A 13,182-nucleotide genomic window follows, 5' to 3' on the forward strand; every position below is an offset into this window, starting at 1 on the left:
AACCACAGGCAGCTTTGCCTTCTCTTCCCTCACAAGGCTGGGGGCTCCTGGAGGGCCAGGCTTGGTGAGGATGAACCGAATGATACACAGAAGGGGCAGGTGACAGAGGGATCGGCTCAGGCAAAGGCATGGCAGTGGAGAATCAGTTTGACCAGCCCTGAGGGGAGGGAAAGAGCATGAGGTAAGTCCTGGAATTTGGGGGGAGGGAGCAGTAGTTAAGGCCCTGAGGTTGAGTCCCTGCCTTGCCTACAAACGGATGGGTAAGCAACTGCTCCTCTCCAGACCTCAGTTTTCTCCTCTGTGAAACAGGTATGAAAGTAGGAGTAAGGTAGCAGCCCTCAATCCTAGTAGGTCGTTCACCGGTGGAAGCTATCGATCATTCACTCATTCGTTGGTTCATTTAACAAATAGTTATTAAATAGCGCCTGCTGTGTGCCAGACAGTCTTGCACCCTGCGGGCACGGCAGTGAGGAAAATGCAGAAAAATTCTGCCCTCTAGGAGGGACAGACCATAAACAAGAAAAATACGTAAATTAGTTGTCTTAGTAGGTGATGAGAAAAGCTGGAGGATGGGGAGTGTGCAGGGGTACAAGGAGGGCGATATTTTTTAAAATAGGAGAGGAGGGGTCCAGGAAGACCTTTCTGAAAAGGTGACAGATGTGCAAAGATGGACGAGCATTCCTCACAAAGGGCAGCTGGTGCAAAGGTCCTGGGACAGGACCGGGCCTGGTGAGCTGGAGGAACAGCCAGGAGGCCCGTGTGTCTGGAGCAGAGTGAGCGAGGGGGAGAGAGGGAGGGGGAGGGCAGGGAGGGGACAGGGTGGGTCTTGTGGGCCACGGGAAGGACTTGGACTTGGGCTTTTGCCCCGAGGGAGGTGGGAGCCCTGGAGGGCTGTGGGCAGAGGAAGGAAGGGACCTGACTCGGTGTTTATGATCATTTTTGTTATTTTTTCTGGGTTTCTCCCCCTTCGCTATGCTGTGGCAGCCCTGCGGGGGGGGGGGGGCACACCCTGTGTTTCCCACCCGCCTTTGCCACCACCTTTGGGAAGCATTGGCTGAGGAGTTTGGGAGACACCCCTGTTTTGTTCCCCAACTGTTTGGCAAACACAGTGATGGCTCCAAGGAAATGACCTGGGGGTCATCAGGCCCAGTGGCTGGACCTTCCCTCCTCCCAGCTTAGCACCCAGAGCCATCAACTGGACACAGCTGGGATCCCTGTCCCAGGGGCGGGCAGGGGGCATTCAAGGAGGGCGTAGCAGTCATTTCTCTGCCTGCACACCCACCCACAGACAGCCTACTGGCATATAGGCTCTGGATCTGGGTTCAAATCCTGTCTCTGCCACTTCCCAGCTCTGTGGCCTCAGGTACAGGATGCCTCTTCCAGGAATCCACCCTCGGCTGGCCCAAGCCCACCAGACTGGATCTCACTTCTAGGGCACCTCCAGTTCTGTTGGTGTCCTCTCTTGGTCTGTATTTAGGCCCTTTCTCAAGGGAAATCCCTTCTGGAGAGTGACACGTCCCCTCACTGCTCAGGACAGACCCTTGCTCCTGTCTTTCTGCCTGGACAATGCTAAGCTGATGTTTGTTGAGCACCTGCTAGGTACCAGGCACTGGGGTTAACAGGTTACATGCGTGACCTCATTTCACGCTCACAACTACCCTATGAGTTGGTCCGTTTAGCTGAACATTTATTAAGTTGCCAACTGTGTGCCAAGTATTGTTCTATTGCAGGGGACACAGCAGTGAACAAAAGACAGGCCTGGTGGAGGTGAGGGAAGAAGCTGTGTGGGTGTCTGGGGAAGATGCTCCAGGCAGAGGGAATAACAGGTGCAAAGGTCCTGGGGCAGGGCCATGCCTGGAGATTTGGAGGAACAGAGAGGAGGCCTGTGTGGCTGAAGTATGGTGAGTGAGGGGGGCAGAGAGGGAGGGAGATGAGGGCAGGGAGGAAGGTAAGACCTTGTGGGCCACGGTGAGAGGAGTCTGGAGGGAGCAACTGAAGCACAAGGATGGTAACTGGCCAAGGTGGCCCAACAGAGCGACTTGAACCACGCCCATCACACAGATGGAAATCAGAGGCCGAGAGTGTGCAGGCTGTGCCTTGAGGGTACAGGACGGCCCGTGAATCACTCAGCCTGGTGGGGGTGGGGGCCACGGGCAGAGGCTGCCCAGTGCTGAGAGCAGGGGAAAGGTGCTGGGCCCGGGGCCCACGCTGGAGCGGGCAGGCACGTGACTATCCAGGGCCCTCCCTTGGCCCACTGGCTGCCTGCCTCTGCCGGCCAGGCCTGCACCACCCCAGACCCTATAAGGCCTGGGAGCTGAGAGCAGGGCTGTGCTGCCTGTCACTCCAGGGGACCCTCACACGGTCCAGGTGAGCAATGCCAGGGTGAGGCTGGCCTCCAGGCGGGTATCGGGGGACTGCTCAGGGTTATGGGTGTGGGGCAGGAGGCCCGGGACCCGCCATTCATGCCCCCTCTCTGCCCTTCCAGCTGCTTAGAGGATTACCATGTCTGCTCAAGATGAAGGAGGCCGGGATCCCCCCAAACCCAAGGGCAAGGTGAGGGCAGGTGTGGGAGGGAAAGATCACAACTGGGGCCTGGAGAGACCCCAGAACCTTGGGAAGGTGACCTCCACAGTCCTGGGGTGTGGAGGGGCTTCCCGGGGGTGTGTGTGGGGGGGTTCCCGGGGGTGTGTGGGGGAGGGAGGGCTCTGAAGGCCACAGTGCCAATCTTCCCTCCGGTCCCAAGCTGGAGGGTGGGGGGTGGGAGGATGCACTCAAGCCTCAGTTCTTTCCTTGCTGTGTTACCCTGTGCCAGCCTCGGCCCCTCTCTGAGCCTCAGTTTCCTCAGCTGAGAAATGTGGGTCACGGAAGGAAAAGGAGAGAGACCCAGAGGATGAACTTTCTCTCTGTCCATGGGAGGCAGGCTGAACCTGCCCATTGCTCAGGCGAGGAGACTGAGGCTCAGAGTGGCTGAGGTCATCCAGGAGCAAGGCCTGAGGCGGTTTGGGAACCCAGGGCTCTCTGATGCTCCCCTCACCCCACCGCCACCACGGCCTGGCTCTGCTCATGCTGCCCCCCACCCCATGTAGACCCTGGGCAGCTTCTTTGGGTCCCTGCCTGGCTTCAGTTCTGCCCAGAACCCGGTGGCCCACGCCCACAGCTCAGCGAGAGAGGCCCGGCCAGTCGCCCATCCCACAGGTGCTCCAGCCGCCGAGACTGCCCAGCCCCAGGCTGAGGGTGAGTGGACAGCTCCATGGAGGCGGGAGCTCTGGAGATGGACCCCTGCAGGGACTTCTGCCCATCTTGGGGGTGCTTCATAGGTGCCTGCGTCACCTCAACAGACCCCACGCAGCTGGCGTGCTCATTTAGCGCCAGATGGGGACCTGAGGCATAAATATAAGTGGCCCAAGGGGGCACAGCCAGCAATGCCCCCCACATTCTCAACCCCCCCCCGTCCACCTTCCATCACCCCGTTTCTGACGCCCTGTGGACCAGGGGCTGGGCATTCTGCATGTCTAAGCTCATCAAAGATTTTGATCCTGGTTCCAGAGAGGGGCAGCAGCTTCCCTGGCGTCACACAGCCTGCTCAGCTGGGGTGCTCGGGGCAGCCCTAGCCCCAAGTCCTGAAGCGGGGCTGGTGCAGGGGAGCTCAGGCTAGGGCGGCCACTCTGGGCCCGGAGCCGGAGGCAGCTGACTTCTGCTCCACATACCCAGGCCCGGCAGGCGGCTGCCAGCTGTGGTGGAGTGGGGCAGGGCGGGGCCCCGAGTCCTCTCCCTGCATCACCCTGGGTGGGCGTCCAGCACCCAGGACCCAGGCAGAGAAAACTCTAGAGAACCCCTGCTCCAGGAGACCGCTCCTGGGGGTTGAGGGAGCCAGACCCATGGCCGTGGATGTCACCTTCTGCCGTCCCTGGCAGGGCAGCTGGGACATTCCTGACCTTTTGGGCTGTGCCCACTGATTGTGCAATGGGCTTCAGGGTGGCTGATGCCAGTGCGTGTCCCTCCCTGGGTTGCCTGATTGGCTCTTGTCCCCACAGTGGCCACCGACCCGGAGCAGACGACCAGGGACGTTGAGAAGACGCTGCCGCTTTCAGACAGGGTGAGAGGGGCTGGCAGAGCCTGGTCTGGTCTGACGGCCTCCGCCTCCCCTTGGGTACCTCCTCCTGGGATGTTTCAGTTCCTGCCATCTGGGGGTTGTCATAGGCCAAGGAGCAGGCAGACACCCCAGTGGGATTCCAGGCCAGTCTTCCCCTCTGAGCCTCTGTTTCCACATCTGTGAAATGGGTGCAGTACTGCCTTACTGCCTGGCACCATGAGGCTCCATCCGGTCTACAGACACCCCCCACCCCCACTCCAGTTCTGTGCCTAGCACATTATGACCCAAACAGTGGTAACTCACTCACCCTGTGTCAGGCTCTGGGCTCAGTGTTTACATGTGCTGCTTAATAGTTAAGCCTCCCAACCGTCCTGCGAGGAAGGGAGCAGTAGAACCCCACACAAAAGCTGAAGCACAGAGAAGCTAAGCCACCTACTGAAGGTCACACAGCAAGACATTGTAGCATGGGATTTGAACCTTGGGCAGTCAGAGGCTGAACAGTGGCCAACGATGCATCCACCTTCGGTCCTGGATGACCGGGGACCGCCCATATAACCACGTCCCCAGGGCCAGGGCAAGCGGAGTGGCTGATGTAAGACTGCTGAGGGCCATAGCAGGGTGACAGAGCCCTGATACAACCCTTCCGCCCAGCACACACCCCACACTGGAGTCTTCCTCGACTCCGCTCTGCCCTCAGCTCAGCCAGATCTGAGCATCTCGGAGGGCAAAGAACCACCGGGCTCACCCTGTGGCCCAAATTAAAATGGACCCCAGCAGCTGAGGGCCCCCCTCCCCACTTTTTCACTCCTCCCCCTCCACCCTTCTTCAATTGCATTAATGGAGCACCTGTTCCCTGCAAAGTGCTTCAGGCACCTTGACTCAGTTTTCCCTACCGATCTTTGAAGGAGGTGCTGTTTTTATTGTTTTTGTTTGTTTGTTTAAATGGCTGGGAGGGGATTCTTTATTTATTTATTTATTTTTGGCTGCGTTGGGTCTTCGTTGCTGTGCATGGGCTTTCTCTAGTTGTGGAGAGCGGGAGCTACCCTTCATGGCGGTGCGTGGGCTTCTCATTTTGGTGGCTTCTCTTGTGGAGCACGGGCTCTAGGCACGCAGGCTTCAGTAGGTGTGGCTCGCAGGCGCTAGAGTGTAGGCTCAGTAGTTGTGGCGCATGGGCTTAGTTGCTCCGTGGCATGTGGGATCTTCCCGCACCAGGGCTCGAACCCATGTTCCCTGCGTTGGCAGGCGGATTCTTAACCACTGCACCACCAGGGAAGTCCAGGAGGTGCTGTTTTAATTGCCACTCTTCAAATGAGGCTCAGAGAGGGGATGTGGCTTGCCTGAGGTAACACAGCAAGTGTGGGGAAGAGCTGAACCCAAGTCTCTGTGGGCAAGATGCCCACTTGAGACGATGCTGGGCAGGAGGCAGGTGGTGAGAATAACATTTCAGGGCTGCTCAACTTCAGTCGTCTTGCCCACTCAGGGCCGGGTCATCCTGTGTGGGGCCATCCTGGGCACTGGGGGTTGTTGAGCAGCATCCCTGACCCCACCCACTCACTCAATGCCAGGAGCACCCTCTTCCCTGAAGTTGTGATTGTCACAGATGTCCCCAGACATCGCCCAGTGTCCCCTGGAGGGGGGGCAGGATCACCCTGGGTCACCCCTAACCCTGGGTTAAGAACCCCTGAATTGGAAATAGGAAACTGCTGGTTGAACCTGGGTGGTGGCAACCCTGAGGCCATCACAGCCCTTCAGCAGTCTGGATGAACGAGAGGAAACTGCCCTGATTTTTGACCTACCAAGTTATCGACAGTTTCCTATGGCTCAAACCCAATACTTGGCCCTGTACTTTTCCAGTTATTACTTTTCTAAACATAGATACCCAGATCCCCTTCTCTGACTTGAATACATGCATGCTAACAAGCATTTGGCCTCCTCAGATTTCTCCCCATGATGGGGAAACCTGTCTCAAAATTGCCATAGAGATTAGGCAAGATGAAGAAAACATGGAATCCAATGGCTTACTGAGCACAAGGCTAAGGGATATTGAGCAAGGAGGGTCCCAGAGGTGCTAGGGGAGAGCTGTCAGCAGTGGGGGATCTATTGTGTCAGGGGAACCACGTGGCGCTGTGACAGAGCTCAGCAGGCTGTATCCTGGAAGCCAGGGAGGGAGGTATGTCGGGGTGGGAGGTGAGCAGGCTGGGCTTCTGGGAGGAAGGTCCCACTCCCCGGGGCATGTTAGGGATGAGGTGGAGATCTGGGGAAGGGTGGGGAGTGAGGTGTCTAGCACTCTCTGCTTGATCACGAATGTCCTTCCTCATCAGGTCATCTCCAGGACAAACGACCTAGTGTGGTCCAAGATGACCAGGACCAAGGATGCGTTCTCGTGTGGGATGGCCAACATCGTGGACACAGCTAAAGGCGTGGTCCAAGGAGGCCTGGGCATGACCCAGTCCACACTCACAGGCACCAAGGATGCAGTGTCCACTGGACTCACTGGGGCAGTGAACATGGCCAAGGGCACCGTCCAGATGGGCATGGACACCACCAAGACTGTCCTGACAAGCACCAAAGATGCAGTGTCCAGTGGGCTCACTGGAGCAATGGGTGTGGCCAAAGGAACCGTCCAGATGGGTGTGGACAGCACCAGGACCGTCCTCACAGGCACGAAAGATGCAGTGTCCAGTGGGCTCACTGGGTCAGTGAACATGGCCAAGGGCACCGTCCAAACTGGCATGGACACCACCAAGACCGTCCTGACAGGCACCAAAGATGCAGTGTCCACTGGGCTCACTGGAGCAATGGGCGTGGCCAAAGGAACCGTCCAGATGGGCGTGGACACCACCAAGACCGTCCTGACAGGCACCAAAGATGCAGTGTCCACTGGGCTCACTGGGGCAGTGAACATGGCCAAGGGCACCGTCCAAACTGGCATGGACACCACCAAGACCGTCCTGACAGGCACCAAAGATGCAATGTCCACTGGGCTCACTGGGGCAATGGGCGTGGCCAAAGGAACCGTCCAGATGGGCGTGGACACCACCAAGACCGTCCTGACAGGCACCAAAGATGCAGTGTCTACTGGGCTCACTGGGGCAGTGAACATGGCCAAGGGCACTGTCCAGACCGGCATGGACACCACCAAGACCGTCCTAACAGGCACCAAAGATGCAGTGTCCACTGGGCTCACTGGAGCAATGGGTGTGGCCAAGGGAGCCGTCCAGACGGGCATGGACACCACCAAGACTGTCCTCACAGGCACCAAAGATGCAATGTCCGCTGGCCTCACTGGGGCAGTGAACATGGCCAAGGGCACTGTCCAAACTGGCATGGATACCACCAAGACCGTCCTGACAGGCACCAAAGATGCAGTGTCCACTGGGCTCACTGGGGCAGTGAACATGGCCAAGGGCACCGTCCAAACTGGCATGGACACCACCAAGACTGTCCTGATAGGCTCCAAAGATGCAATGTCCGCTGGCCTCACTGGAGCAATGGGCGTGGCCAAGGGGGCCGTCCAGACGGGCATGGACACCACCAAGACCGTCCTGACAGGCACCAAAGATGCAGTGTCCACTGGGCTCACTGGGGCAGTGAACATGGCCAAGGGCACCGTCCAGACGGGTGTGGACACCACCAAGACTGTCCTCACAGGCACCAAAGATGCAATGTCCGCTGGCCTCACTGGCGCAATGGGCGTGGCCAAAGGAACCGTCCAGATGGGCGTGGACACCACCAAGACCGTCCTGACAGGCACCAAAGATGCAGTGTCCACTGGGCTCACTGGGGCAGTGAACATGGCCAAGGGCACCGTCCAAACTGGCATGGACACCACCAAGACCGTCCTGACAGGCACCAAAGATGCAATGTCCGCTGGCCTCACTGGCGCAATGGGCATGGCCAAAGGAACCGTCCAGACCGGCGTCGACACCACCAAGACTGTCCTGACAGGCACCAAAGATGCAATGTCCGCTGGCCTCACTGGAGCAATGGGCATGGCCAAGGGGGCCGTCCAGACGGGCATGGACACCACCAAGACTGTCCTCACAGGCACCAAAGATGCAGTGTCCAGTGGGCTCACTGGGGCAGTGAACATGGCCAAGGGCACCGTCCAAACTGGCATGGACACCACCAAGACCGTCCTCACAGGCACCAAAGATGCAGTGTCCGCTGGCCTCACTGGAGCAATGGGCGTGGCCAAGGGGGCCGTCCAGACTGGCGTGGACACCACCAAGACCGTCCTGACAGGCACCAAAGATGCAGTGTCCGCTGGCCTCACTGGAGCAATGGGCGTGGCCAAGGGGGCCGTCCAGACTGGCGTGGACACCACCAAGACCGTCCTGACAGGCACCAAAGATGCAATGTCCACTGGGCTCACTGGTGCAATGGGCGTGGCCAAAGGAACCGTCCAGACTGGCGTGGACACCACCAAGACCGTCCTGACAGGCACCAAAGATGCAGTGTCCAGTGGGCTCACTGGGGCAGTGAACATGGCCAAGGGCACCGTCCAAACTGGCATGGACACCACCAAGACCGTCCTCACAGGCACCAAAGATGCAGTGTCCGCTGGCCTCACTGGAGCAATGGGCGTGGCCAAGGGAACCGTCCAGACTGGCGTGGACACCACCAAGACCGTCCTGACAGGCACCAAAGATGCAGTGTCCAGTGGGCTCACTGGCGCAATGGGCGTGGCCAAGGGCACCGTCCAAACTGGCATGGACACCACCAAGACCGTCCTGACAGGCACCAAAGATGCAATGTCCACTGGGCTCACTGGGGCAATGGGCGTGGCCAAAGGAACCGTCCAGATGGGCGTGGACAACACCAAGACCGTCCTGACAGGCACCAAAGATGCAGTGTCCACTGGGCTCACTGGAGCAATGGGTGTGGCCAAGGGAGCCGTCCAGACGGGCGTGGACACCACCAAGACTGTCCTCACAGGCACCAAAGATGCAGTGTCCAGTGGGCTCACTGGGGCAGTGAACATGGCCAAGGGCACCGTCCAAACTGGCATGGACACCACCAAGACCGTCCTCACAGGCACCAAAGATGCAATGTCCGCTGGCCTCACTGGAGCAATGGGCGTGGCCAAGGGGGCCGTCCAGACTGGCGTGGACACCACCAAGACTGTCCTCACAGGCACCAAATATGCAGTGTCCACTGGGCTCACTGGGGCAGTGAACATGGCCAAGGGCACCGTCCAAACCGGCATGGACACCACCAAGACCGTCCTGACAGGCACCAAGGATGCAGTGTCCGCTGGCCTCACTGGAGCAATGGGCGTGGCCAAGGGGGCCGTCCAGACTGGCGTGGACACCACCAAGACCGTCCTGACAGGCACCAAAGATGCAGTGTCCACTGGCCTCACTGGGGCAGTGAATGTGGCTACAGGGGCTTTGCAAACTGGGCTGAATACAACCACAAATGTTTCAGCTGGCACAAGGAACACCATCTCCAGTGGCATGGCTGGTGCCGTGAACGTGGCCAATGCTGCTGCCCAGTGGGGTCTGGACACCTCGAAGGCTGTCCTCACCGGCACCAAAGACGCCGTGTCCACTGGGCTCACCAGGGTAGGGAACGTGGCCCGAGGAGGTGTGCAGACTGGTCTCGGAACCATCCAGAACTGGTTACCTGTTTCCCAGGATGCTGCCTCTGGTGGACTCGCCACTTCCGGAGCCCCAGATGAAGGAGAACAAACCATCCTGAACCCTCATGAGGCTCACTCCTGTGGGGTCTCCAGGCCCCCGGACACTCTGTGTGCACGCCTGGACCTTGCTGGGAAAGCCACCACTAATACCAAGGGCCTCGTGTCAGCTGAGGTGACTTTCACCCCAGAGGCCGCCCTGGGCAAGAAGGATGATGTAGGGCCTGGGGCCACCACTTGCAGCCAGGAAGGAGCCCGGGGCTTTGCAACACTCCGGCACACACTGGAGGAGCTGGGGGAGATCTTCCAGCCCATGAGCGCCGAGGAGCAAGGTGAGAACAAGACAGGCTGGTCCCAGCTCCCAGGGGCCCGGTCGTCTGTACAACGCATGCCCCTGACGCCCGAGGGGCCTCTCGGGTTGAGCGACCCTGTCTTCCCTTTCAGCTCAGCTGGCTGCCTCCCAGCCCCGGCTGAGGGAGGCCATGGCCGACCAAAGCAGCTACTTCGTGCGTCTGGGCGACTTGGACCCCAGCTTCCGCCAGCGGGCTTTCGAGCACGCCTTGAGCCACCTGCAGCAAGGCCAGTTCCAGGCCCTGGACGTGCTGGCCCAGCTCGAGGACGCCTTCTGGCTGGTAAGAGCCCTCCCTTCCACCAGTGCCTTCCTCAGCCACACGTGGGGGACTCGACAGACACACACTGAGCACCTAGTAGACAATGGCCGTCGGCCACTCAGTCACGGGTCTGCTCTCAAGGAGCTTGTATTCCAGGGAGGAAGATGGACACAAGACCCAATACTTGCCACCAACGGGGTTGCAGAGAGGGAAACAAGACAGTCGTGCAGAGAGGGGCAGGGCAGGAGCGTGTCTGTTTGAGCCAAGTCGTGTGGAAAGTGGGGACCGCAAGGACAGACAGTGGCCTGAGAACAAGCTAGGTGTGTTCCAAGGAGCAGAAGGGCGGCCGGCGGCAGGGGAGGGTAAAGTGAAGGCGCTGACAGGGTAGGGGGAACCGATGCGATCTGGGTGGGGTTCAGTGATGCAAGGAAGGGCCCAGCGGAAGGTGACTTGAACACCACCGTGGGGACAGGCACGGAGCCAGCGGGGTCATGCCCTCTCGCCAGCCCCACTCACCCCTCCGCCCCAGGCTTTCTCCCCCTGCAGCACCACTGACACCCACGCTGGCTCCTTGCGGGTGCTGGGGCTGACCTGCCTGCGGTAGGAAGTTTAGTGGCCTCCCATCTGTGGCTGATGCAGACGGTGATGGACCCCCAGGTCTGAGCACCTCTAGGTTCTCAAGGTCACGGGTCGTCAGTGTCGAACAGCCCCATCTACACAGGTGGCGAGGAACCCAGACATGCTGCCTGAGTGGGGATCCCTGGGATGCGCGCAGGCATCTGTTTTCCGTCAGTGCCCCAGGGGTCTGTGGTGAGCCGCGATTTGAGGACCACTGCTCCAACCCAGAGGGTCTCAACGGAGCAGTCGTGCCCCCAGGGGACACTGGGCCATGCCTGGGGATGTCTGTGGTGGTCCCCCAGCGGGGGGGGGGGCCTCCTGGCATTGAGTGGGTGGGAGCAGGGAGGCTGCTCCACACCCCGCAGCGCCCAGGACTGGGGGCTGAGGGTTGGCCTGATGCAACAGAGGTTTTATTTAAGGGGATTCCTCTGGCTACTGTGGGGAGGACAGGCCACCAGGGTCAAGGGCCAGAGCCACGAAATGAGTGAGGTTTCTGCAAAAATCCTGGCAAATGCTGAGGGGGGCCTTGGGAGTAGCATCGGCGGTGGCAAGAGGCAGTTGGGTTCTGGATGTGTTTCCAAAGCAGACCTACCAGCTTAGGTGTGAGACGTGAGAGAGAGAAAAGACCCTATGAGGCCTCGGGGACTTTTAGCAGGGGACACCTAGAAACGCCCTGGGTGGGTGGGTGGTGAACATTAAGGCTTGGTCTTGGACAGGGTAACCTGGAGATGACTAGTAGGCCCCCCGATGGAGTCGCCGGGGTTAAGAGCTGGGAGGGTGATGGAAAGTTGGAGTCAACATTTGGTCCACTTGCTGAGCTCTCAGGAGGATAAAGGAAGATTAGTCAATGTGGGTGGGGGGCTCCTATGTGCTAGGGACCCAAAAAGCAAGGAGAAAAAGGTCCTGACAGAGCTCCCACCCAAGGCTGGGAGATAAACAACAAAGAAACTCACGGTAACTCGACAGTGATAGGCCTCTGAGGAGAGACGGAGATCTGGCAGGGAGGGCCTGGGGGGGCCACCGTACTGGGCCAGAGGAAGCATGTTTCAGGCTGAGTGGGCAGCACGTGCAAAGGCCCTGAGGCAACAACATGCTTGACGTGCTCGAGGGACAAAAGGAAGCCAGCGTGGCCTGAGCAGGGAGCACAGCGGGATGTCAGCAGGAGGTGAGGTTGCAGGTGTCCTGAGCAGGCCACACAGGCCATGGTGAGGAACTGGATTCGGTCCAAAGGCCACTCACTGGGAGATGTGGGAGGATTTTGAGCTGGGGTGCGACATGGTGCCCCTGCTGTTCTGCTGAGCTCCCTGACAACCTGATGAGGAATTTGGATTATTGCCTCTTTACGTGAACCATTCTGGTGCAGCTGGCCCTAAACCTTTCCACCACGCCACAGGAAAGGTAGACACGAAGCTCCAGGCCAGGCCTGGGAATGCCGACCCCGGGGGAGTATTGGGGAGGTCCCTGCCAAGAAGGCCTCATGTCTCTGCTGGGCTCTTTCCAGATTGAGAAGGCCCAGCAGGCTCCAGACCGGCAGCCGTGGCCGGACCAGGACCTGAGTAGCCAAGCCGGCGCCCAAGAGGTGCGTACCAGGGGGCCGGCGCTCCTGCCCCTCCCCTCCAGCCCCGCTCACCTCCCTCCTTCCGCCCACAGGTGCCAGCCGCCGGGGCTCTGTCCAGGGTCTGCAGCCTTGTCCAGCAGCTCCATGTGGCCTACAGCAGCCTGGCCTCCGGCCTCCAGGGCCTCCCCGCCGAGCTCCGGTGGCAGCTCAGGCAGGCGCGGCACAGCCTCTGCGAGCTCCACAGCGTTGTCTCCTCTGCCGCCTCCGTGGCGGAGCTGCCAGCCGAGCGCCTGGCCCAGAGCCGCCAGGGCGTACGCCAGGCGTGGCAGGGGCTGGAGCAGCTGCTGGAGACCGTGCAGCACAGCCCTCCACTCAGCTGGCTGGTGGGGCCCTTCACCCTGCACCCCAATGGGCAGCAGCTGTAGGCGCCCCTCCCCCACCCGAAACCAGCCCCAACCCCCGGAAGCTCCGGGCTCTGCCGGCTGGCACCCCACCTTTCTCCCTGAGCACGGCTGGCCCTTCTCCTGGCCGAGGAGCCCAGGGCGGCTAAGACCCTCGATGCCGGCGGGGGGGCCCAGGCTTCACCTGAAGATCTCAAGCAAGCGCTTCATTTAGGAACAAGAAGGGGAGTTGTGCCTGTCATGAAGGTTCTCCACTCAGC

The 13,182-nt window shown here is 59.9% G+C and overlaps 1 protein-coding gene across 1 annotated transcript; it reads left to right on the forward strand.

Annotated features, from left to right (window-relative positions):
* The first annotated feature begins 2,502 nt into the window (after positions 1-2,502).
* PLIN4 (perilipin 4) lies at positions 2,503-12,946 on the forward strand. The gene is made up of 9 exons (XM_060295613.1): positions 2,503-2,553; positions 3,087-3,234; positions 4,035-4,096; positions 6,415-8,041; positions 8,438-9,130; positions 9,329-10,066; positions 10,179-10,366; positions 12,465-12,542; positions 12,614-12,946. Exons 1-9 carry the CDS (start codon positions 2,503-2,505, stop codon positions 12,944-12,946), a joined length of 3,918 nt encoding a protein of 1,305 aa, XP_060151596.1.
* Positions 12,947-13,182: the final 236 nt, after the last annotated feature.

This window comes from Globicephala melas, chromosome 3 (genome assembly GCF_963455315.2).
Source record: "Globicephala melas chromosome 3, mGloMel1.2, whole genome shotgun sequence".
Classification (NCBI taxonomy): Eukaryota; Metazoa; Chordata; class Mammalia; order Artiodactyla; family Delphinidae; genus Globicephala; species Globicephala melas.